This window comes from Coregonus clupeaformis, chromosome 35 (genome assembly GCF_020615455.1).
Source record: "Coregonus clupeaformis isolate EN_2021a chromosome 35, ASM2061545v1, whole genome shotgun sequence".
NCBI lineage: Eukaryota > Metazoa > Chordata > Actinopteri > Salmoniformes > Salmonidae > Coregonus > Coregonus clupeaformis.
The window spans coordinates 27,317,407-27,342,046 of NC_059226.1; the positions used below are offsets into that span (position 1 = coordinate 27,317,407).

The following is a 24,640-nucleotide window of genomic DNA, read 5'->3' on the forward strand; positions in this document are numbered from 1 at the left end:
AAAGGTGTCATAATGTATGTTTTTGCATACATCTTTTCTGAATTTAAAGGTAATCCAAGTAGCAATCATCTAGTTCTTCAAAAGTATCTGTAATCAGATTACAATATTTTTGCTGCTAACGTAACTGATTAGATTTTTTTGTAATCAGATTACCTGTAGTCAGTTACTCCCCAACCCTGGCTGTACTGAGTAGCCTACAATAGATAGGTGTTAGGTGTATAGTGGTTGTCACTAGGGAGTGCCAATGTCACTGGACGCAATTAGAAAACTTGTTTTGGGGGGAAACTCATTTCTCCCCAAATATTGTGTAGGCTATACTCTTAGCTTTGTTCTCAGACATGTAAGTCTGGCAAGCGAGCTTAACTTTAATCACTGCTAAAGCAGTGGAGGCTGGTGGGAGGGGCTATAGGAGAACGGGCTCATTGTAATGTCTTGAATGGAATAAATGGAACACATCTAACATATGGAAACCACAAGATTGACTCGGTTCCATTAATTCCATTCCAGCCATTCGAATGAGCCCGTCCTCCTATAGCTCCTCCCACCAGCCGCCACTGTGCTGCAGGCTTCTCATCTCTCCTGGCCCACCTATCACACAGTAAATTACTTTCTGCAGCCATCTAGTGGCTATCAAAATTACTGCTAACTGCTTTAGGCTCTTCTATTGAAGACAGTGAATTTATAACCTTTCTATCTAGTCCACTTGCTGGGGTCAGGAATCATCCCATGACCTTTGAGTCTGACATTTGAACAGAAAAAGAGGAGTAAAGGTAGACCTAGAGGGGTGGACTGGCTGGTCCATTTTTTGCCTATTGGGCCTGTCTAACTTTGTTTTATTTTTGTATTTGTATTTTCGAAATGATGATTATCTGGCTAATAATGGGGGCCTCAAGGAATAAAATGGGCCAGTGTGGGGGCCCCAAGGAAAAAAATGGGCTGTTGTGGGGCCCTCAAGGGGAAAAAATAGTCTGGTGTGTTAGAAATGCAAGAGTTTATTTCTGGTCCCAGTCTGCCCCTGTAAACACGTACTCTGTAGGTGTCACTCCTGTGGATCATTGAGCGGCGGGGATGATGATGCATTGGTGCATGATACACTGTCATATCACCTCTACAGATCGATGGTTGAGGGTTGGAAGCTTTTTTCAATAAGACAAGAAGGAGGTAATGACACAGACCTGTCAGCCTAAATAATTTTCTGTTAGTTCCTTATTTTTATTTTGTTTGATCATCTATTCTCTCAATTTTGTTCTATCATCTTTTCTTCTCTCACAATACTGTAGTATTGCTGAGAATGTTACGTGAAAGAAGTAACCTTGTACGCCAGGCTCCTACCCACAACTGGTGAGGGACTTGAGAAACATATTGGCCTGTGTGTGAGTGAATGTGTTTGATTCATGAACATAGCTTCCTAGTTTGATGTTTCCTGTGCAAGCAGTTGTAGACCAATCATTTAAAACTACTGTACGAATTTGCAGTTATTTTACCATGTGATTATAGCACTGTAGTCTGTCTCTAATAAACCTTAATATACAGTCCTGAAAAGAAAGAGGTGACCATTTCTGTCCTTCTCACCAGGTGGTGGCACTCTCCTCCCTCTTGTACCTGCTATTCCATACTGTGTAAGGACAAATCTGCGACTGATCAGAAAGTATACATTTGAAGGAATTCTCATCTACAAGCCAGTCATGAGATAAGCTAATAACTGTGTTGCTAGAGATAAATCCATTTATTTGATCAAAGGAAGGATTAGATATTGTTGGGCAAATGATGACATTTGAAGTGTAAGGCAAAGGGCAACATTTTTTTATTTATTTTTATTAAGTAGGCCTGGGAAACGTAATGGAATCTCTCATTACACATTACGCACATCTACCCACACACTCACACATACTTAGACTGACACCCCAACACACACACTACATTCACCCACACACACATACCATGCACACACATGCATACTGACACCATACACACACACACTCACACACATACGTTGCTGCTACTGTCTAATCTATCCTATTGCCTAGTCACTTGACCCCTACCTATATGTACAGTACATACAGTACCTGCCTCAATTACCTCATACCCCTGCACATCGACTCATACTGGTATTCTCTGTATATAGCCATGCTATTTTCTACCCCCTGTATATAGCAATGTTATTTTCTCCTCCCTATAAATAGTCATGTTATTTTCTACTCCCTATATATAGCCATGTTATCTTTACTTGTTATTTTTATTTGTTATTCACTGTGTATTTATTCCTGGTGCCACTGTTTCTATTTCATTTGATATTATATTTAACTCTGCATTGTTGGAAAAGGACCCTTAAGTAAACATTTCACTGTTAGTCTACACCTGTTGTCTAAAAAGCATGTGCCAAATAAAATGTATTTGATTACAAACCTAATTTAATACACATACCACCGTTCATCAAAGTAAACTGAAATAAAAATTTATGCAATAAAATAAACCTTCATATATTTCTCTATATTCTTAATTCTCTATCAATAATAGTATTGATTCTAGCATGCCATAGATATTGGCAAATAAAACAAACAAACAAAGCTATTAGTGTAAAAAAAACAACGCCGAAGAGAATCAAATAAAATTGTATTCGTCACATGCTTCGTAAACAGCAGGTGTGGACTATCAGTGAAATGCTTACTTACGGGCCCTTCCAAATAATGCAGATAGAAAAAAAAGAAGATAAATAATATAAAAGTAAAACACGTAATAATAGATACACAATGAGTAACGATAACTTGGCAATATACAAGGGATCCCAGTACCGAGTCGATGTGCAGGGTACGAGGTAATTGAGTTAGATATGTACTGTACATAAAGTGACAGATAGTAAACAGAAGCAGCAGTGTATGTGATGAGTCAAAGTTAGTGCAAAAAGGGTCAATGCAGATAGTCCGGGTAGCTATTTGGTTAACTACTGTATTTAACTAACAAGTGGGGGTGGGTTGTCAGATAGTGCGACTGGAGCAAAAAGGAGATTTAAACATTTTGCAAATCAAAACAAACTCCTAGGGGTCTGCCTAATTTTGGGGAGGGACAAAATGCGAGGGAACAGGAGGACCGAACAGAAAATAGTCCAACACATGGAGAAGGCATTTGGAATAGTTGAATGAATTACATATGGGCAAGTTTGAAAGTTGACAGACGAATTGAGCAATGCGTGTTTTGCAAGTTATTCTTTTAAATATTGATTTTGTTGGTTTCAGGGTAACTTATCTCATGATGTAACGTGGCTAGCCAGCTAGCTGAAGACTTTGAACAGAGGAAACACGATACAGTGTGAAAGTTAGCTAGCGCTTTAGTGAACTGCCAGCTTTGCTAGACTAGCAATAACTTTTCTCTTTCAGTTTATCTTTACTCTGTTGAACTTGTCTTGAATTTCACGGACAAGCTTGTTGCTAACGGTTTGATACCAGTCACGTTTTACTTTTGTGGTTGTTTGACATGGTTTTCAGTAACAGCTAGCTTGTTAAAGTTAGTCAGCCATCAATCATTTGTATTTTTCAACGTTGGACGGACTGAATGTTCACCTTTGGGATACTTAACGTTACTGTCAGTAAACAGCAGCAAGACAACATCAACGTTGTATTTTAAAAACGAGACAAGATGCAAAAGTTCAACTCGACACACACCAGTACTCTTCCTCGGGACGCTGAGCTTCAGCAGCGGTTAGCCGACAACGGGGGAGCGGGGGAGGCGATGAAGGAAAACGGCGCTGGGAAGAATCACATCCTCGCAGAACCTGCAGACAGTTCTCTCTGTACCAAGAGAAAGATGCTGGTCGGCTTGGATGTTTTCTGTCTGTGTGTAGGTAAGAATGATGTTGAACCCTCTCTTTGCATGTTATTTCACCCTTTCACCCGTTTTATTTGACTGAATCTGCAAAGTAGCAGCATGACATGATTGTCTGCATTGCATTAATTTAATTAATATCCTGTCTCAGTATTTCCATCTTATTTTCGAGGAAAAATGCAGAGGTCAATGTCATTCACATGAATATCACTAATAGTATGCATGCCACAGGATTGGCAATTATTGCACATAAATCAATGACCGCTCACTCTCACTTGTCACGTTGTCCAAGAGATGATATACGATTAATTAAACATTGTATTACATTTATTAGCACCAGTAGTTAAGGAGAAGAACCAACGGCAAAGTGCAACAGGTCTAGCTGTTCAACAGGTCACAATACAATAATAAGTTATTTCAAAAGCCAATTAAGCACTTTACAAAAATGGCAAAAAGTAGTCTGTCTGTATTCTAAGATAAGCACTGAAGAAAAGCTGTCAGGAGAGTTATCCCGGGAATTCTTGAGTTCCCATGACAACCATCCATGGAGTTCTCAAGAAAAGAACATGGGAATAAAACATGTTGCTACCCCTTCCCTGCTTGTGTTCTAATGCCAAAATTACATTTGTTCATTGTTTGCCTTGCTTCACTACAGCATTATCCCTTGCCAAGTACCTCAACTCCTGAGTTGTTCACAGAATAGAGCTTTTGAAATGAACCTCTGACTCCTTCTGGTCGCTATGCTTCGATACTTAAAAAATAATAATCTTAAACCCTTACCTTGTAGGCCTACCTATGTTTGTTTTTGTTTATGTTTGTCCTTTGTTGTGTGCATTTCATTTCTGAAATCCATGAATTTGAATAAAACGTTAATCAAATACAACCACCGACTGTTTCCTTGTTGAGATTCAATTGGCATTCGCGCTGAGTTGCCATCTTAGAGCACCAGCAATGAGGAAACAGTCAGTGGTTGTATTTGATTAACATTTTATTAAAAAGTATGGATTTCAGCAAACGAAGAAAGGCATGCAACAACAGAGGACAAACATAGGTACATGGTAAGGGTTTAAGAATTTAAAATTTTAAAGTATCGTCATATAGCGAGTCTTGGAGGTTAATTTAAGAAACTCTAGTCGAGTTGGACGAGTTGAGGTACTTGGCAACAATATACCTAATGTGTGCAACAAAGTTACTCTGCCAAATTAGGAGGCTATTATATAATTCAGTAAAGCATCGGAGAATGGCCCTACAGTTTGAATGCTGATAGGGTTTGCAGTGTTAAGCCATAATGTGGAACATGAGGCAATCTGACAATCACGCACAAACACAGAGGGACTATTGGGTTGCTACTTTGTGGTAGTTATCGTTGGTTACTCAACTAACATGAGTGAAACACAATTGTGTGCCTAACTACACCCCTGAAATGAAATGGGGGATGTCGATCAGCCTCTCTGATGCTGCCTAGCTGGCACCATGTGAGGGCAGGGAAAAGTGGTTTGTTTTGGAGTCGTTATCTTGACACAAACAGGAGTATAAGGCGGAACCCGTCCAGGCAGACAGACAGGTCTGCCAGCGCACCGTTGGCGGTTACAAGCTGCTTGCTGCTGCCCTGACAGACACACTGACAGACAGGTTCACTCTCACCACACAGCCTGTTATTCCTCCTTGCCTGCAGGTACGCTATTGCCGCCTCCTCTGCTAGCTAGCATGCTTGACACTCACCTAAATGTTTTAGAAGTGGCTGGCCCAGAGTCAGAAGATGGGAAGGAAATATACTTTCTCAGTTCTTCTTAGCTCAGCCTAATTAGAACACGTGGGCTGGTGTTGACTTTCCTTATCCCTGACTGTTTGTTGCATTGCAACACTGGGATTGACTCGATCACCGGGTTGCATGCTTGAAAGAACATGAGTGAGAGGGAGTGAGAGATTTAGCAAGTGACTTTTTAAAGTCTCTCAAGACAAAGGGCAAAGGGACATTGCCAGCGTGGTATGCTTACCATCATCTGGCATCAACATCTTCCCCCATTCACCTCTGGCATCATCATCTTCCCCCATTCACCACCATCACATATTACATCAGCATTGTTCATTTACTGGTGGTTCTTTCTTGATGGATGTGATTGGTGTCACTATCATCAGCTGTATTGTGAATTAACAGTATGCCTTGTCTCAGGGAGTTCAAACCTAATTTTCCCTAAATGTCAGCAGCAGATTCCTCAGGCTGTTGACCCCTCGTTATCTGCCCCGTCAAGGGACTCATTCATTACTGTCGTTCTGGAATTCCCCCAAGGCATCACATTCTAATGGCCTTAAGTTAAGAGTGAATCCACTTCTTTGCTCAGTGTGGTCCCCTCTGTCTCAGACAGTACTTTCCTTCTAAGTGTTTACTGCTGTAAATTGAAGTAAACACTTTAACACGGTGGTATGGCATTATGAATGACTGTTGTTAACACGGTGGTATGGCATTATGAATGACTGTTGTTAACACGGTGTATGGCATTATGAATGACAGCTATTAACACGGTGGTATGGCATTATGAATGACTGTTGTTAACACGGTGGTATGGCATTATGAATGACTGTTATTAACATGGTGGTATGGCATTATGAATGACTGTTATTAACACGGTGGTATGGCATTATGAATGACTGTTATTAACACGGTGGTATGGCATTATGAATGACTGTTATTAACACGGTGGTATGGCATTATGAATGACTGTTATTAACACGGTGGTATGGCATTATGAATGACTGTTATTAACACGGTGGTATGGCATGATGAATGACTGTTAATCAGAGCCTAAAGCCAGGATCACGTCATAACGAAGGCTTTCACTGGGGCTTTGACTTAAATACGTATATATGTGTGTCACCGTGTGTGTGTGACCAGGTAATTCTCTCTCCCAGATCAAAAACAAGTCAAAGTTGTTTATGGGGGCACTCTGACACACTGGGATGGTTGATGTTTCACAGAGAGAGCATTTTTGTACTGTGTCTGTATGCCTCTCAAGCATACGGATGTCTCAATCTGTGTGTGTGTGTGCATTCCTCCGGTCCGCATTATTGAGCTATCTAAAGATGAGCTCAGGTCTGAACAGAATCCATGCCCTGTGGCCATGCTATGCTAGAGACATAGCGTCCAGCAGCATAGGCAGGGTCAGAGGTGAGAGGTCAGTCTTTGACATACCTGTGGGCAGGCTGAGACAAGTCTGCTTGACTGCCTCCTGCACGGCTGCCTGTCTCTCTCTCCAGCACAGGTGGTCCTCACTCTGTCATCACCCTTATAAAGGACAGTTATTTGGGCCCTTAAAGGTAATCGGAAGGTGATCTGAAGTCTTGAGTGGTTTGTGAAAACCTTCAATTACAGTGACCACACAGTCCATTCATATTTGCTCAGGATAACATTTCCTAGATGAAAATCAGACCCAAATCAATAGCAAAATTAGAGCATGGAATTGAACTTCATTGCCTTGTCTAGGCTAGGTCAAACGTTTTTGAATAGCGCTTAAGCTTTCCCTGAGAGACCGCTTAATTCAAGGCTTTATTGTGAAGTAAAAGTGCCTGGACTCTGGAGTAGACAGCTCCAAAACACTGCATGAGTGACCAGTAGACACCACAGAGACGATTACTAGTTGTGTGTGTGTGTGTGTGTGTGTGTGTGTGTGTAGGGGGGTAAGAAGACTTGAGGTAGTTCGCCAGAGAGGAGGGCCTGTATCTCCCAGAGTGATCAGAAAAAGGGTCCTTGCTTTCTGGGATCCATGGGACGTCCCTACCCCATTTGAAGTTTACATTTAAAAGGGTTAGGGTTAGATTAAGGATAGGGGTTAAGGTTAGGGTTTAGGGTAGGGATAGCACTAACCTCAGAGAGAGCTCAAAGGGCCACCTCTTTCCTGCTTATCTCCGCTCTCTTTCCCGTCTCTTTCTTCTCCTTACCGTTTTGGGATGGAAGGTGTCCCAGAAGAGGGGAGGACGCATGTTGAGGCGCGTGCGTTTGCATGTGTGTGTGTTTTCTTGGGCATACAGTATGTTTGTGTAAGTGGGTTTGTGTTTCTGTTCAGCTGGCAGGGAAAGCTGTCGAGTGAGAGGGCCAGCATGCTGTAGCATGCCACTGGGTCAGGAATATTTTAAGCAGTCCTCTCGCTCTGGGCCTGTGTGTGTAACTGTGTGTGTGAGTGAGTTTGTCTCTGTGTTTTTAGTGCATGTTGAACAGTATGTGCTTGTGTGCATGTGCCTCTGTTTACAAATTCACTGGTGCATTTTCATTCAGTGTTTTTAGCCCTAATCAAATACATGGAAACATGGCAGTATTCTGACGTTGACAGATGCAGCTCCCAATAAAAGAAACGCAATCAAACGATTAGCTAAAGGAAAAAGTGATGCTGCTCTTAACCCAGTTACTGAAGGGCATTTCCATCTAAAATGACTCATGAGCACCAACATGTGAAGCTCATAGGAGCATGTCAAATTGGGTGTCAAATCAAAACTAAGAGTCTATATTTTTTTTCAAAAACATTTTCCAACTATTTTCCATTCCAAAAATTTAGGAATAAGCAAAGGCTTTGATTTCTGGTCAAACAGATGGAAAAGGGGTCATAGACAACATCTACCAGAAAGTCTTAAAAGGTATTATAAATGCATCAAAACAAAATATTGAAGTAAAGACCCCTGCCAACTAATATCAACACTTATATTTAGTTTTGTAGAAATTATTTGCCTCCTGTAAGTTTAAGAAACATTGTCTTGTGCCTTGTAATTCCGTTACCAAAAACCCACATTATCTTTAAGATATTTTCTAATTTCTCTCCCTCGTGAGGAGGGAGGATAATGAAAGTTCACAGAAGTAATAAGTAAAGGTAGACCTGCCAGTTAGTTATAGTGTTTTTACTGATATCAAGTTTATGAATTATTAAGTGATTAAAACTCATAATTCTCATAATTCTGTTATTGAGTTGGCTACAATGGGAAATCATAGTAGTCACAAACCACAGTTGGGTCACCTGCTACTGTCCTCCCTTCCACTGGCGTACTGTTATGTTCAGCTCATAACTGTTTTTTTACTCTTTCTGTCTGGTGGTCAAAGCAAGACTGTGAAAACAGTCAGGACAACCCCTCCCTCTCACTGTCCCTCTCTCTCTGCCACACTCTCTTCTCTCTCTTCTCTCTCTCTCCAGTTAATGTCACCTCTCCCGGCTGTTACTGACACCTACCCTCTTTCCATTTACTGTAACGGGCATCCTCACCCACTGAACACCGACCGACACCGGATGTCCATGGATGTTGAAAAATAGTAGACATTTGGTCAGTCCGCCCTGGTCGGACCACATCTGAACAATTCATAGGTCTAAATCTATGCTTCACAAGTTTGGACAGCACAGTAAAGCGTAGAGTACAGTAGTTACTGTACAGTAGAGTAGAGCACACTAGAGTAGAGTACAATATAATGTATTGCCGCATTGACGTCTATGATTGTTTCTGATTTGGTTTGGTCCAGATCAACCAAATGTGGTCTTGTTTGGGGGCGGAGCTCATTGCAATAATAGCCAGTGTGTAGAATAATACCCAAATATGCAAAATAAGGATATTGCATATTTCTACCTTAGTGTACCTATTCAGGATACATCACCATGAAGATAATTATCTTCGTGTCCATAAATATGCATTTCTGTATAGTACAGATCAGACCCCCATGATGTAATTCCGTTACTGTAATATCCAAAATATATTTTTTCAAACTCAAGGTGGCATGTCATAGCTGACACCCCATTCTTTCTGCAGACAGCTTTGAATCTTAATTTGGAGTAGATATTAGATTTTTTTGAAAACGTGGTTGCATAAAAACTTCTGTTACCAAACTTTGCATCTGCACAGTTCTTCCAGTAAATGTGTTTTTGAAATTGTCTGTGTAAATTGTTCAGAGCATTCCTTGTTCGTGGAGTTGTATGGTCTGTTAAACTTTGAAATCAATGGTTTTTGTTTGACATACATTTTAAAGTGAAACCGTAATTACATTACCGTGGAATTCGGGAATTTTTCTACCATTGAAATTATTGGGCGGGCCACAAGTTTTTTTTCGGTAAGAAAAATATATTTTCAGGATGGAGAAACGCTTTCAGTGTAAACTTAAATGACTAAAGCTGTATGTAGAAAAGACAATGGAGCTATATATTTTTAAATACCGTAAAACTTCAATGAATAGCTTAAATCACTGAACACAACAGGTGCTTATTAGAGATAGGCATCTATTTGAGTCAGGTGTCAGCTTTTGCTAATTTACATTTACATTTACGTCATTTAGCAGACGCTCTTATCCAGAGCGACTTACAGTTAGTGAATATATTTTCTTTAATTTTATACTGGCCCCCCATGGGAATCGAACCCACAACCCTGGCGTTGCAAACGCCATGCTCTACCAACTGAGCTACATCCCTGCCGGCCATTCCCTCCCCTACCCTGGACGACGCTGGGCCAATTGTGCGCCGCCCATGAGTCTCCCGGTCGCGGCCGGCTGCGACAGAGCCTGGATTCGAACCAGGATCTCTAGTAGCACAGTTAGCACTGCGATGCAGTGCCTTAGACCACTGCGCCACTCAGGAGCAATTTACATAGTTAATTGTTTAATTCCAGCATTCACTTCCAGAATTGTAATCAATTTCTTCATTTCCTGCACAAATGTGTTATCATTTACACACTGTCACGTTTATTTTGTCTTAGAATGCCTCTCTGTCTCCCCCCAAAATATTTTCCTTGACAATAATTATTTTCCTTTGACTGTGCATTTTAGGCAGTTCTTACTTTCGCCACTAGAGGCCGATTGTCCGATTTTTCTAGGGTTCTGTATTCTCAAAGTTGTTGACTGTTTTTGTGCTTGCCAGTTAGCTAGCAGTTCTCAGCTGTTAGCAGCCAATGGCTATATACATTTCTTAATGGTGATTAAAAAAAGATGATTGCCATAATTTTTCGAGTCATTACCGAATTATTTAATGTAACAAATCAAACATTAAACAGCTTAAACATTCATGGTAACCTCGTAAACAATTCATTTAGACTCGCAGTGTCTTGAAATGGGCGTTCATTTGCTGAAATGTGTGCCGTTGCCCGGCTATTAAAAGGGACAGGTGGCTATTTGAGACTCAACGTTTAATTGAAGTTTTACGGTACTATAATCTTTGAGAACTAACAATCACCAAAAGTAAAGCTAGACAATCATGGAGAATTGAAAATTCCAAAAACAATGAATTTATCAGTATTCATTTTGTTATTATGTTTAAGCAAAAGAACACAGCATTAGTTATGACAAAATGCATAGAATTAGATTTAAAACGGCAAACAATTCTCTACACCGCCAAAATGGGGGCCTCTAAAATTGTATCTGAAATTCAGCCGTGGGCCGGTCGCGGCCATTGCCACGCCCCCCTGCCACGCCCAGGAATTGCCCTGTATCAACCATTTATTTTATGTCAGTAAGTGATATTTCAGTGCTCCATTAGTACAACCCCCTCCTGGGTCGCATTAGCCCAGATACTGTACCCTGCAGTCGGTCCCACTCACCCCTCTCACTCTTTCTCACTCACTCCCTCTCACACCAAGTCCATTAGTGTTATCTAGAGCCAGCCCTGACCTGAGAGGGGCTGGGCAGGGGGGTGGGGCAGGGTGGGGAGTGGGAGCAGTGGCTGAGGGCTATCTCCTCTAGAGGTAAGGATCCACAGTAGGGGTCAGAGGTCAGCCTGGGGTATCTCCCACACCCAAATTGCTATAAATTCTCCCTTTGGTGAAGGTCCTGTAAGTACTTGATTGAGTCTTTCCATACAATCGGTGTTAACAGTGAAGTGTAAAGCCTAGGCCCATTGTGTGTCGGTTTTGCGGTCTCTGGCTCTTTTTGCAATGATAAATGTGTCAGTAGACAGTCCAACGTACCGGTCGGATCGCCCCCTCCTGCCCTCACCCCCCAATTCCCTGTCTGTCAAAACTAATGAGTCCTCCTTCTGCCCCCTGCTCCTCCATGTTAGCTTTCAGACAGCCCCCCTCCTGGTGCCCTCCCAGCATGGCCCCCTATCTACCCCATCATCCTATCCTCCTGACACATCTCACCTGCCGGATCCCCCTTTATCCACCTCAGCCCCTGCCCTCTTCTGTCTGTCTGGCTGTCTGAAGCTCTTCCAACCACAGACAAAACCACTAAACCAAACAGTCTGACAGCCCAGTCCTCACTGTACATATCTTACATTCATTAACCCTCCCCATACTATTGCACTGCAGACAGACAGCCGCCTCTGCAGCCACCCAGCCTGAACCACACACACCCTTACCTTCACGCTACGCCACAGACCACCAAACCCCTTTACATACATACCACAGAGACCGCCAGGCAGGCAGGCCCCTTTATGTTCCCCTACTCTCCCAGTCAGCCATCCCTCACCACACATGCCCTTAACTCCAGAGCACGGCTGCAGTGCTGCAGGAAGAAGTCAGTGGAGAGAACAGAGAGGCTAGGGGAAGCGTGTCTGGACCTGGCGACAGCTACAGTAACAGTTACACAGCCTGGAGACTGGAGACAGCACTACCAATGGTGGGTGGGTGGGAGGGGGATTGAGGGGGAGGGGGGTTCAGAGGGGAACAAGCACCTATGGCTTGGAAATTGGAAGTAGGCTATAGCTACAGTCTCATCTCTTCCTCCTGACTTGTTTTTCGAGTTAGCTCTGTTGTTTCGTAGGAACTATGGACAGATAGTGTTGCTGCCTATGGAAAGATAGACTGTGTATCGAGTGATTATGTTAGTGATTATGTGTACAGTAAATAACATTCTGGTTGTGTGTGTATGTGAGTCCAGCTGCAGCAGATGCTGCTGATATCAGATAGTCAGTGAGATGCCGCAGGGCTGTTTTGGTTTCCCAGGCTTTGTCCCTTGATGATCAGTCTTTTTGTGTAGCCATCAGGGCAGACAAAACAGTGAACAGTGCACCCAGTTAGAACAATCCAGACAATTTAGGAGAGGGGGCAGCAACGTTCCCACCACCGTTCCCCCCTATCCTGTACCACCTGGATTGGCCACCAAGTAAAAGCTGGGAGAAAGGACACTGTAGTGCTCATCCACACACACATTCGCACAGGGCAGACACACACACACACACACACACACACCTACCTATAATTAGGAGGATGGTGGTTTACTAATCATAATCACAGCCCTGGTGCCAATGACTTCATCTCCTCCTGTCTGAGGTGTACCTGGCTCACCCCTGTATAGTGTCCGTGTGTCCGTGTGTCCGTGTGTGTGTCCGTGTGTGTCCGTGTGTGTGTGTGTGTGTGTGTGTGTGTGTGTGTGTGTGTGTGTGTGTGTGTGTGTGTGTTGTACACCCAGCTACTATTTTAAACAAAGACTCTTTGTCTTTAAATGTTAGGTGAAACACAAAAGACGTCTGGGTCTACTCTGTGACTCTCACTGACTCAACCCAGATAGATATCACACACACTATGTTGTGGCCAGGACACATTGTCTAAGAACAGGGAATAAAAGTCCAGCTCTGTATAGTAGACACAACTACCAGTTACAATATAGTAAGACAAACTCTCCTACGGTGCTATTATTAGGGATTACAGCAGGGCTTACTAAAATTAGAATAACAGCACCTCTCCATGTAATGATTCACTACACCAGTAGCATATTCGTTTCTCTGCAAGATTGACTGCTGGATAAACAAGCAGCTTAGACCTGAGGTTGAGAACCAGAGGCCCTGGCACTGCTCCTAGAGGCCTGCCTGGCTGAAGAGAGACGGACCACCCCTGGAGGGTAGTAGGGTAGCGTTCTCCTCTCTGCCCCAGTGACTGTCCCCTCCCCTGCCCCAGCCCATGACTGTCACCTAAAACGTTGGTTGATGCATTGTTGAGTAGTAGGCTATGTTACAGTCTAGTATTGATATTCATGTGTTAATAATATACTAGTACTGTTTAGTGAAGCTATTAGTTTGGGTCTATCTGTGTGTTGGTTCAGTGCCTGTCTATAGGTTGTTTGGTTTGCTGTGGTTTCTCTGGCTCCAGGGTGCTTTATTTGGTTAGCTATGGTTGATTGAGGTTTTTGTGGATTGTTTGGGTTTTTGTGTGGCTTGTTTGGTTGCGTGTTAGTCGGTGTGGTGTTTTGTGGGTTGTTTGTGTGTGTGTAAGTGTGGTTTGTGTGTGTATTCTGCTGGACGAGGCGAGGTCTTGTTTACAGAGCAGGTCCCAACAGAGCCCAGTTCTCTGACCCTCACATTCCAGAACCACCGCTAATCGTCTCCGTCTGTGAAACACTTCACCACATCTCTCAATTCTCAATCTCTCTCTCCCTCTCTAGAGCACCCCAACCCCTTATCCACCCCCCTCTCTCTCTCTTTCTCTGTTTGTCCATTTTCCGTACCCCCTCTAACCATGTTTTCTACTCTTTTGAGTTTGACGCTGTTTTATTGACTGGTACACATTATGAGCAATATGCCCTCAAAGCATCCGCATAAGTAACTGACATAATAACTAACATGTAACATCTGCCCCCCTCCTCCTCCCTCCTGCTCTCTGCTCTCTCTCTTTCTGTCTTTATTCATGTTCTCCATGGCTGTTCTGTTTTTTCTCTCGGTTGTTGTTCTCTTCTCACAGTGAGCTCATTCTGGGCTGTGGTCATAGAAGTGTAAATTACAACCAGAAGAGTTTCTTAAGAGTGAGGCACATTTCCCCTCTCCTCTCATTCCCTCTCCCTCTCTCTTCCTGTTTCTCCTCCCTCTCTCGGTCTCTCCCTTTGACTATTTGAAAGCATTCCCACTTTGAGAACTCCGTCCAACAGCACATTTGGCCCGTGTGTATGGGTCTACTGTGTGTGTGTTTCTCTCTCCTCTCTGGTTCTCTCTCTCCCTCCCCCTCTCTCTGCTCCGCTCTGCTCTGCTGCTGTGTCCTCTGAGGCTGCTCTTGGCCAGGTGCAGTGGTTTGCTCACAGCTGCCTGACAGGTGAGGTGAGGGGCTCTGGAGTGTCTTTTGTGTCTTGTTGTGAAACCATTTAGAGCCCGTGTAAACCCCAGTGTAAAGACTGGACCTCTACTGGGACTGGCTGATACCTCTCAGACCTCTGAGGTTGTATAGGCTAGGTGCAGGCTCGGTTGACGGTGTGTGTTCTGCTGCAAAACATATCACATACGTGTTCTGTGTGTTCTCCCTGGTTTCACAGTGGTGTGCATTTGGGAAGTTTGTATAAGATGTGTTTTGTGGATTGAGGTCGGTATGTGGCAAACTGGCGGCCTCTTTTTTGTGGAATGTGTTGTTTGAGAGTAGCATTTTGAGGAGCTCTGTAAGCAAGGAGTGTTGTTGGGTCCCGGCCATGTGAGCCGAGCCTGTTTATGGACTTTAACACACATGTGGAAATGACAACACACACATATTTACAGAGCAGTCAATACATCATTGACAGGGTCGCGGTCATAAACCATTAAGTTTGCCTACTGAGTGGTTGATGGCTCCCATTACTGTGAGAAAGTATTGAAAATGGCCATCTAAAGGATCCGGCGCTAACGGCTCAACCAGCCAGCCCCACACTTTTATTATGGCAGTAATGGAGACACTGTCCATTAGCAGACTGACAACCCAGAATAACATTGATTATTCTCAGAAGACCCATTATAACCATAACTCTGCCCCAGATACAGAGAGAGAGAGGGAGAGCGATAATTGTGGTAAAAAAGTAGCCTATTGTGGTAGATGGACAGAGCGTAGACACCACCATGACATGTGTTTTCAGAGTAAAGCTATAAACCCTATAAAGGGTTTCAGCCCCCTGACCTTGTCAGTGTGTGGTTGAGTCAAGAGAACCACATCTCTCTTCTGGGTCGTTCCATATGATTTCAATCACTTTCTGACTGCATCCCTTTTTGATTTGAACGAAACCTTCCATACTTGTTTGCCCATGTTGGAAGTGGTCAGAAAGTGACTTTTTGGACCTGAATGCCAAAACATTCAGGAGATAGAGGTGCTCAAAGTTGACCCATTTTGCCTACCCCACCATACCATGAGACATCCATGTCTTCATCACTGGAAAAGATAAACGGTTGAGTTTGATATCATTTAAAAGCTTACAAATAGGGTTGTCAAACTGTTTTATGATTTATAGATTTGTTTTTTGGCATCAATTATCTAAAAACGCGTGAACTCCAATTTTTTTGGGGTAGCTTACACCCTATTTTCCATCATCTTGTACCTGCCATTGGTTGACACACAGCACAGTCTTATGTTTTGGCTGATACATATACTAAAATGTGAGTAAAGTTGAGTTTTCAACTTTCAAATGGTACCACAAAGATTGTGGGAGGTCCACACGTTAGAGAATGTTGACTTATCCGTTGTTATAAATTAAACTGTCAATCTTCCATAGGAAATCTATTGAAATCATAGAACTATAGATAATAGAATATACATTCCCATTCAAGTTGACATTCAATGGTGGGTGGACTGGCGGCCATCTTTCTGGTAGTAATTGGAAGTTAAAGTTTCAATGTCAATGGTGTACCAGCTAAATTGCAGGGGTCTGAAGGGATAGGTCCATTCTATTAATTATATTTCTATGATTTGAAATGACACCCAGCCTGTATTCAAGAGTAGGCTGTCTCAACCGATGACGGGCACAACACAAAATCCACAGATGTAAAATAGGTCTAAGCTACAACATTTGTGGAAAGAAAGAAAAGTCTGAGTTTACCAATTACCAAGTCATTGGTTCATTCTGGACCTTAACAGGTGTGATTGGTTCATTCTACAGGTGTGTGACAGCTAGGGTTAAGATGAGTTTAGGCAGAGAGGAAGAGGTGAAGCGAGAGGCATAACTGGTCCCAAAATCTGTCTTCTCCAGCAGGTGGCGTTTTGAAATGTCCCTTTAAATTAAAACCCAAAATCTAATTTTTGTTTCATGAATTTTTCGATATAGCGAATTATGACTTTGTGGCTGTGGTAACTAGTGGAAACCGTTGTGCCTGTTGTTCACATGCGTATCTGCCCTCTCATTGGCTAGAATGATCCCACCTGATCTTGCCCCCATCCCAACTCATTTTTAAAGAAATGTATTTTCATTGTTAGAGCGGCCACTAGAGTATCTGGTCAATATAATAGATAATCTGTGGTTTAGGGCATATCTCGCTCTTGAGTCTCTTCACTCTATTTCCCAGCTCAGGCGTAAATACATACCTAGATCGATAAGAGGATTAAGGTTAGAGAGAGATTCTGTTTGAAACAGGTTTGGGACCAGCAACCGTCATCATGCTGTACAGGGTGTTCACCAGGGGACATCTCTGGGGAACTGAATGCCATAGTGATGCACCGTGCTGATTTCTACAGGGCTAACCCAAAGCAGGTGGTTCATATTCCAAATGTTTTTGTGTTGTGAATAATCTAGGCTACCTCACGCTTTTGGAGTTTTCTCATGACCCAGAACCACCAAGTAAACAAAATCAGGGTTTCTAGCCAGGCCAACCCATATCATCTGTGACCCACAAGGTCTATTCAGTAAACACATTTCTTAGACGAAACTCCTCCTCCAGAGTATTTAACCTGATTAGACCACAGTAATCATGTCTCTATTAGATTGACCTGACTGACTGGAACTCTCTCTGTTGGGGGGGGGGGGTTCAGTTCATCAAAGGAAGCTGGAAGGCCTTCAAAGACACTTAAAGGGATAGTTATGGATTTTGCCATTGAGGCCATTTATCTACTTCCCCAGATTGGAATGAACTCGTGGATACCATTTTTATGTATTTGCATCCAGTATGAATGAAGTTAGAGGTAGTTTTGCAAGTTGCTAACGCTAGTTAACAACTTCCTTCAAACTGCATGCAGATACATATAAAAATTGTATCCACAAGTTTATCTATTTTCCCAGAGACAGATGAAGGGCCACATTGCCAAAATCCTGGGCTACCCATTTAAGAACCAAAGTAAGGCCTCCTGATGCATATAAAACGTATTTACCTTAATCTCTGTCTTTGTACTGAGTCATGGTATTGGGTCCAACTCCAGCCAGCCACTATCTCTCTCTTTGGGAGAGATCTGACCTTTCTACAGTGGTCTGGAGTTAGGCCCTTGCGTGATGTTAGAGGCTCTGTAGAGGGCTGCAGCTTGGAGTCGCACACCATGGTGTGTTTATGTGCGTGCCGAGTGTGCATGTCATGCACGTGTTTGTACAATGTGTGTGTGTGTGTGTGTGTAGCCTAAACGCGTCTGAAATGAGGAGCATGTGATTCTGGCAGGAGAAGTAGATCAGGTAGAGATCAGGGTCAGGTGAGATGTTTTCTCTGTCTCTCTCTCTGCTCTCTCTCTTCTTTCTCTCCCCTCTGTCTATCTTCTCTCTCTCTGCTGTCGTCAGAGCCTCTGCTATCTGCCTGCAACGTGTTTCCCTCTCCTCTCCCTCCCTCCTCCCTCTGTCTTTCTGGCCCTCCCGTGCCTTCTCTTAACCAGAGGATATGGTGTTATCTGTGTTTGGTCTTTCTCTCTGACAAACACATACTTCCAGTAATAGCAAAAGTCACAAGCAGACATTGGCTGTATACTACAGTAACTTTACCCTGTTTATAAGCCAATGACGCTACACTACTTCCTCATTTTCATTCATAAATTGTATTGGTGCTTATGTACATTGATATGTGTGTAGGTTCTTAACTGTATGTCTTGGGGTGAAAGGGTGGATGGATGGATCGGTTTTGGTAGTATTTATGATTGACTGACTGGGACTGTGAGTGAGATATCTGCAGAGTATTCATGGTTATATAGTTCAGGTAGACTGAAACCTTTTGAACTCTGGTAGGGTCACTGAAGGTCACACTGAAGGTCAGTGAGCCATGTCCTACTCACCATCTGCTACTATTGATATACTGTCTCTAATGGTGTGTGTGTGTGTTGTCCTCTCCTCCTGTCACGTAGTCTCTGAGATTTCCTGGCAGCAGCAGTGTTTGCCTGGGCCCATTCCAGTTCCAGGCTCTATGATGAGGGAGAGGTTAATCATTAGTCCCATGCTCTCCCTGTTCTATGGGGGAGAGGGCCATGGGGGCATGGGATAGAGGACTACATGATGGGATAGAGGACTACATGATGGGGTAGAGGACTACATGATGGGGTAGAGGACTACATGATGGGATAGGGGACTACATGATGGGGTAGAGGACTACATGATGGGGTAGAGGACTACATGATGGGATAGGGGACTACATGATGGGGTAGAGGACTACATGATGGGATAGGGGACTACATGATGGGGTAGAGGACTACATGATGGGGTAGAGGACTACATGATGGGGTAGGGGACTACATGATGGGGTAGAGGACTACATGATGGGGTAGGGGACTACATGATGGGGTAGGGGACTACATGATGGGGTAGAGGACTACATGATGGGGTAGGGGACTACATGATGGGATAGGGGACTACATGATGGGGTAGAGGACTACATGATGGGGTAGGGGACTACATGATGGGGTAGAGGACTACATGATGGGGTAGAGGACTACATGATGGGGTAGAGGACTACATGATGGGGTAGGGGACTACATGATGGGGTAGAGGACTACATGCTGGGGTAGGGGACTACATGATGGGGTAGAGGACTACATGATGGGGTAGGGGACTACATGATGGGGTAGAGGACATGATTTTACATTTACATTTTTAAATTTTTAGTCATTTTGCAGACGCTCTTATCCAGAGCGACTTACAGTTAGTGAGTGCATACATTATTAAATGTTTCATACTGGCCCCCCGTGGGAATCGAACCCACAACCCTGGCATTGCAAACGCCATGCTCTACCAACTGAGCTACATCCCTGCCGGCCATTCCGTCCCCTACCCTGGACCAATTGTGCGCTGCCCCATGGGTCTCCCGGTCGCGGCCGGCTACGACAGAGCCTGGATTCGAACCAGGATCTCTAGGGGCACTGCGATGCAGTGCTTTAGACCACTGCGCCACTCGGGATGGGGTAGAGGGGCTGTGGGGAGCAGAGAGAGGAACTAGAAGGATAGTTTGGAAGTTCAGAATGAGTATAGTGGGGTAGATTTAATTTCAGATCTAGCTTTGTATTTGATTTCATCCGCCTGTGCTGTGTGACTGTTGCCAGTATCATAACGAGGTTGCACAATCTTTACCCAGTGAACTTTCACCAGCAGCAGGGCAGGCTGCAGCGAGGTTTGTTTGCTTAAGAAAGCCAGACCTTGACCACCCTCCTTTACGCCTTCCTTGCACACTAACTTTTAATTGGTTAGCCAACCAGGAAATGAACTTGATACAGTATTAACAAACCTTCAAATAGGAAAGTAATGTGTTACTACATTGATTTAATAAATATTCTGCCAATACAGTGGTAGTTAATGGTTAATGTTGTACGCTCCTTGTGCGTCTCTGTGCCACACTACACTATTTCTATTCCCTTATTATTGGACACAATAGACTACTCTATTCCCTTTCTATTGGAAGTATCTGCAGTCACGGTGTAGCCTATACTGTAGCCTGGCTATTAGTTTACTGTAAAACCCTTTGGCTTTCACCACATTGTCATTTTCTGTTCTCCTCTGTTCTCCTCTCCTCCTGAAAAATCCTTCATTCTGCACTGTTCTCTCTCTCTGTTTCTGTCTCTCTCATCTCCCCTTCCTCCAGCCTCTCTGGTGGAACTCCAGTATGTAAGGAATGCCTGATCCTTTGGGAGATCTTGAATCCAGTCAGTGGATGACTGACAACCAGGCCTATATCCTGTCTCCTAAACCCTTCTCATATAGAACAGGATCAGGGACCAAGGATCAATGACACCTCTTTGTCTTGGCTCACTGTGTGATGCGTTATGAACTTACTATTTTCTCATACACACGTGTGCTTGCCCCACCCACCCACATACACCTTAACCTTCTCTCCATATCTTTACCTCTTTCTATTGTCTATCTCTTCATCTCCCTCTTAACTGTGTCTAAACCCTCCTCTCTCCCTGTCTCTCCAGCCTCCATCCCGTTCTTTGCATGTGAGCTGAAGGCTGTGACTCCATACCGGAGGGGTTTCTTCTGTGGGGACCAGAGCATCACCTACCCCTACCTGGAGAGAGAGGCCATCCCTGACACGCTGCTCATCGCTGGGGGCATCATCATCACTGGCCTCACGGTGAGATTCATACACAACACAACACAGCACAACACACACTGTAGGATCTTACTGAGTATATACACATGACATACTATCACCACTTACACACTCACTGGAAGTAGATGTATTTATAAGCCATTCAATATTTAGCCTTTATTTAGTCAGGTCATTGAGAACACATTCTCTTTTACAATATGCTGAGAAAGTGTGGCGTCATTTTTCTAGCAGTGTCTACCTCAGCTTATTGACTAAGAGGACTGCTTCTAACTCTTGCACCTCCTTTTCTTCCCTGGCCAGATTGCGCTGGGCGAGTGTCACCGGGTTCGATTCCGTGAGGTGCACTCGCGGGCGTTCGTGCGCAACCTCTACGTGTCCTGCCTCTACAAGGAGCTGGGCAGCTTCCTGTTCGGCTGCTGTGTGGGCCAATCACTGACCAACATGGCCAAGCTGAGCGTGGGGCGCCTGCGACCTAACTTCCTGTCGGTGTGCAACGTGACATACGCCTCGCTCAACTGCGTCCCCGGCTCCTACATGGCCCAGGTCACCTGCAGGCAGCCCAAAGACAAGATGGTGGAGGAGGCCAGGTCAGTCCCGAGAGAGACGCCTTCCCTATTCACACTATAGGGCCAAGCCGAGCCAAACCTGGCCAAACTGCGCTGGCCTGGTTATGTATCCACCATAGTTGCTGGAACCGTGGAGTAAAGGACAATGGGAAAATAAAATATCAGAACTAGCACTGTACAGTTGTGGTTGGTCCTGTAATGTGAATCAAGCTTCAGTGCATCAGAGTTGGGCTCAATGTTGGGCTGAATTTTTCCATTGTTATGCAATCCTGAAAAGTCATGAACTGACTGGAATTGAAATGGAATAGACCCAAATGCCGCTAGCCTAGTCAAAGTGAAAGTTTGTCTTTGTTAGAAACTGTTGGTATGAATGTTTATTACCATAGATTGAGATGGAGCAATATTGACACTAGATCACTGGGTTAATGATTAACATCCCTGTTATCCCTTTATGTTTCAGGAAGTCCTTTTTCTCTGGCCATTCCTCTTTTGCCATGTACACCATGCTCTACCTGGCGGTAAGTGTCACTGGCGATTAGAGAGACACACGTGCCTGTGGCGACAAAGAACAGCACACCTGCCAAGTAACATTTATACACCTGAAGTCACCTGCTTTAGCTGGGATTACTGCATATTTGTTGAAGGAATGAAATAATGATTTATGACAGTTTTCACTTTCACTGCAGTTATGAAAGAAAATATTGGACACTTTGTCCCTGTAGAGACAGAGTGCACACACGCACGCACAAACGCTCAGACATTCAAGCACACTCACATATACACATTGTACATGCAAACTCTGAAAGAAGAGGCCTCTGAGAAAAGCAACTTTTCAAAAGGCATCCTGCCTCAAATGAAAAGAGAGAGGGAGAAAGAGTGAGGAAAAGTTTTCCACAGGGAACATGAATAGATGGAGAGCAGACAGAGCACTCCTTGTTTTGGGTCGGGGGGGTCCTGCTGAGAGATCGACAGGCTTCTTTCAACAAGAGAACCCCACTTCTCTCTCTCTCCTCTCTCTACTCGACCATTGGTGAGGAACACATTGTGGGGGGAGAAATGACAGAGGAAGACAAAAGCCCATCATGGCTCAAGCATTTGTTCCCGTAATGTATTCATTCACATTCTAAATGGTATTCCTCCTCTTCATTAAGTCTCCAACGGTCCGGAATATGACTGGAATAATCGCAAAACTATTTACGGGAAATATATATGAACATTTCAATCTGAGAAAAGGAGAGAAATCACCATTCAAAAACATTGTTAATAGATTTCTTGGGACCTCCACTCACCTCCTAATCACCCACTTATCAGAAAGGGACAGAGAGAAAGAGAGAGTGAGGCATTGAGAGCAGTTGAGTGGCCTGAGAAAAACGGGGGGCCTCGTTCTTCGTTCTCTCCTCCCTCCCTCCATCCTCCCGCCATCCCATCTGTGGCGTATAGCTAGTGTTACTACTGCAGACTGACTGTATCCTTTAGAGTGCATGGGACCTGCAGTGACATGCAGCCAGGGCCCTGGCTTCCAGTCAGTGAGCCAACCCCCCCTAACCAGCTCCCCTCCCCCTCCAGAGGAATGTGTTCCACATGTTCCAGTGACAGGCCCAGGCAGCAGTCACCTCATAAACAGCACCATGCATCTCCGCAGTTAACCCCTGACCCCCCCAGTCAGTCTCTGTCTGGTCCCTGACTGACACTCCTCCTCTACTGTAGTAATGATGGGGCCTGGAGGGCGAGATGAGATGGAAGAGAGGTTTATTAGGGTGCTGAGCCCAGTGTGGATGGACTAATGCCAGGTCCTCTTCCTTACCCTCTGGACGTCTGTGTGTGAACTGTGTTTAATGTACCATGTGACCAGATCACTGTCTAAAGAACGAACTACATTGCAGTTCATACACACACCACAGACGCATGCAAACATGTATGAAAGTGCCTACGCACACACACACACACACACACACACACACACACACACACACACACACACACTCTTCTCATATTTGAAGGCTCTGAACATGTGACCCTGCTCTCCTTCTCCAGTTCTACCTGCAGGCGAGGTTGTCATGGCGAGGGGCTCGTCTGCTGCGCCCGCTGCTGCAGTTCCTGCTGGTGATGATAGCCGTGTACACCGGGCTGAGCCGTATCTCCGACTACCGCCACCATCCCACCGACGTGATCACCGGCTTCATCCAGGGAGGCCTCACCGCCTACTGGGTGGTAAGTGTCTGTCTCTCCCCTCCCTCTGGCTGTATGGAGCTGTGGGACTGCGAACAAATGTGTCCATGTATGATCTCCTATGTAAGTCAGGCTTACAGGATGAAATAATGTCAACAATGCCTGCCTAAACAATGACAGGGCATCACATGTCCTATCTATCTGCCTATACAATCTGTATTTGTCTTATTCAGGCCCTATATGGTGGGACCTTATCTGGCTCAGGCTGAGCAGTATAACCAGTCTCTCTGGTGGTTGGGATATCTGTCTTGTGTTTGACGGATTCTCTTGGTTGTCTTTGTGTGTTTGACGGACGGTGTTCAATCTCTATGTATCTGTTTGACGGACAGTGTTCCATCTCTATGTATCTGTGTTTGACGGACAGTGTTCCATCTCTATGTATCTGTGTTTGACGGAAAGTATTTTATCTGTGTCTCTCTCCAGGCCTTCTATATTTCCTCCATGTTTAAGAACAACCGTCCAGACCTGTCTCCCACCAGCATGTCCCTGGAGAGTCCCCTGTCCAGCCAACAGACCGTCTGCTAACACCACCTAACCCAACACACCCCTCCTCACCTTCCTGGACCCGGACGGATGGGAGAAAAGACAGAAAGAGAGAGGGAGAGAGGGAGAGAGGGAGCGAGAGACAGTCAGATAGCAGAGGTGAGCAGCACATGGAGGGAGAGAAAGAAATGGGGAGAGGTGTGTGAAAAGGGAGGGGGATGAGAGAAGAGGTAGATGGAGGCAGAGAGCGTTCTAGCAAGCACACACATGCTCTGATGAATACGTCAAGACACATGCACGCACACACAGTGCCACCTCACTCACTAACACACACTACCATCTAACACACACACCCACCAAATCACAGCACATTTGACTGTAGAGTACAACCCGTCCATATGGAGATATGCATAGTAATTTTACAGATAT

General features: G+C 44.2%; 1 protein-coding gene across 1 annotated transcript; it reads left to right on the top strand.

The window, feature by feature from the left end:
- The first annotated feature begins 2,936 nt into the window (after positions 1 to 2,936).
- On the top strand, positions 2,937 to 24,640 carry LOC121551315 (phospholipid phosphatase 3-like). The gene is made up of 6 exons (XM_041863909.2): positions 2,937 to 3,838; positions 20,797 to 20,954; positions 21,234 to 21,520; positions 21,960 to 22,017; positions 23,534 to 23,710; positions 24,152 to 24,640. Exons 1-6 carry the CDS (start codon positions 3,634 to 3,636, stop codon positions 24,251 to 24,253), a joined length of 987 nt encoding a protein of 328 aa, XP_041719843.1. The 5' UTR covers positions 2,937 to 3,633; the 3' UTR covers positions 24,254 to 24,640.

What these genes read in the sequence shown, in the direction of transcription:
- LOC121551315 (XM_041863909.2), top strand. Translation starts at nt 3,634, where the DNA reads ATGCAAAAGTTCAACTCGACACACACCAGTACTCTTCCTCGGGACGCT. An exon ending in AAGATGGTGGAGGAGGCCAG is followed by an intron (nt 21,521 to 21,959) that starts GTCAGTCCCGAG and finishes TTTATGTTTCAG; the next exon opens with GAAGTCCTTTTTCTCTGGCC. An exon ending in ACACCATGCTCTACCTGGCG is followed by an intron (nt 22,018 to 23,533) that starts GTAAGTGTCACT and finishes CTCCTTCTCCAG; the next exon opens with TTCTACCTGCAGGCGAGGTT.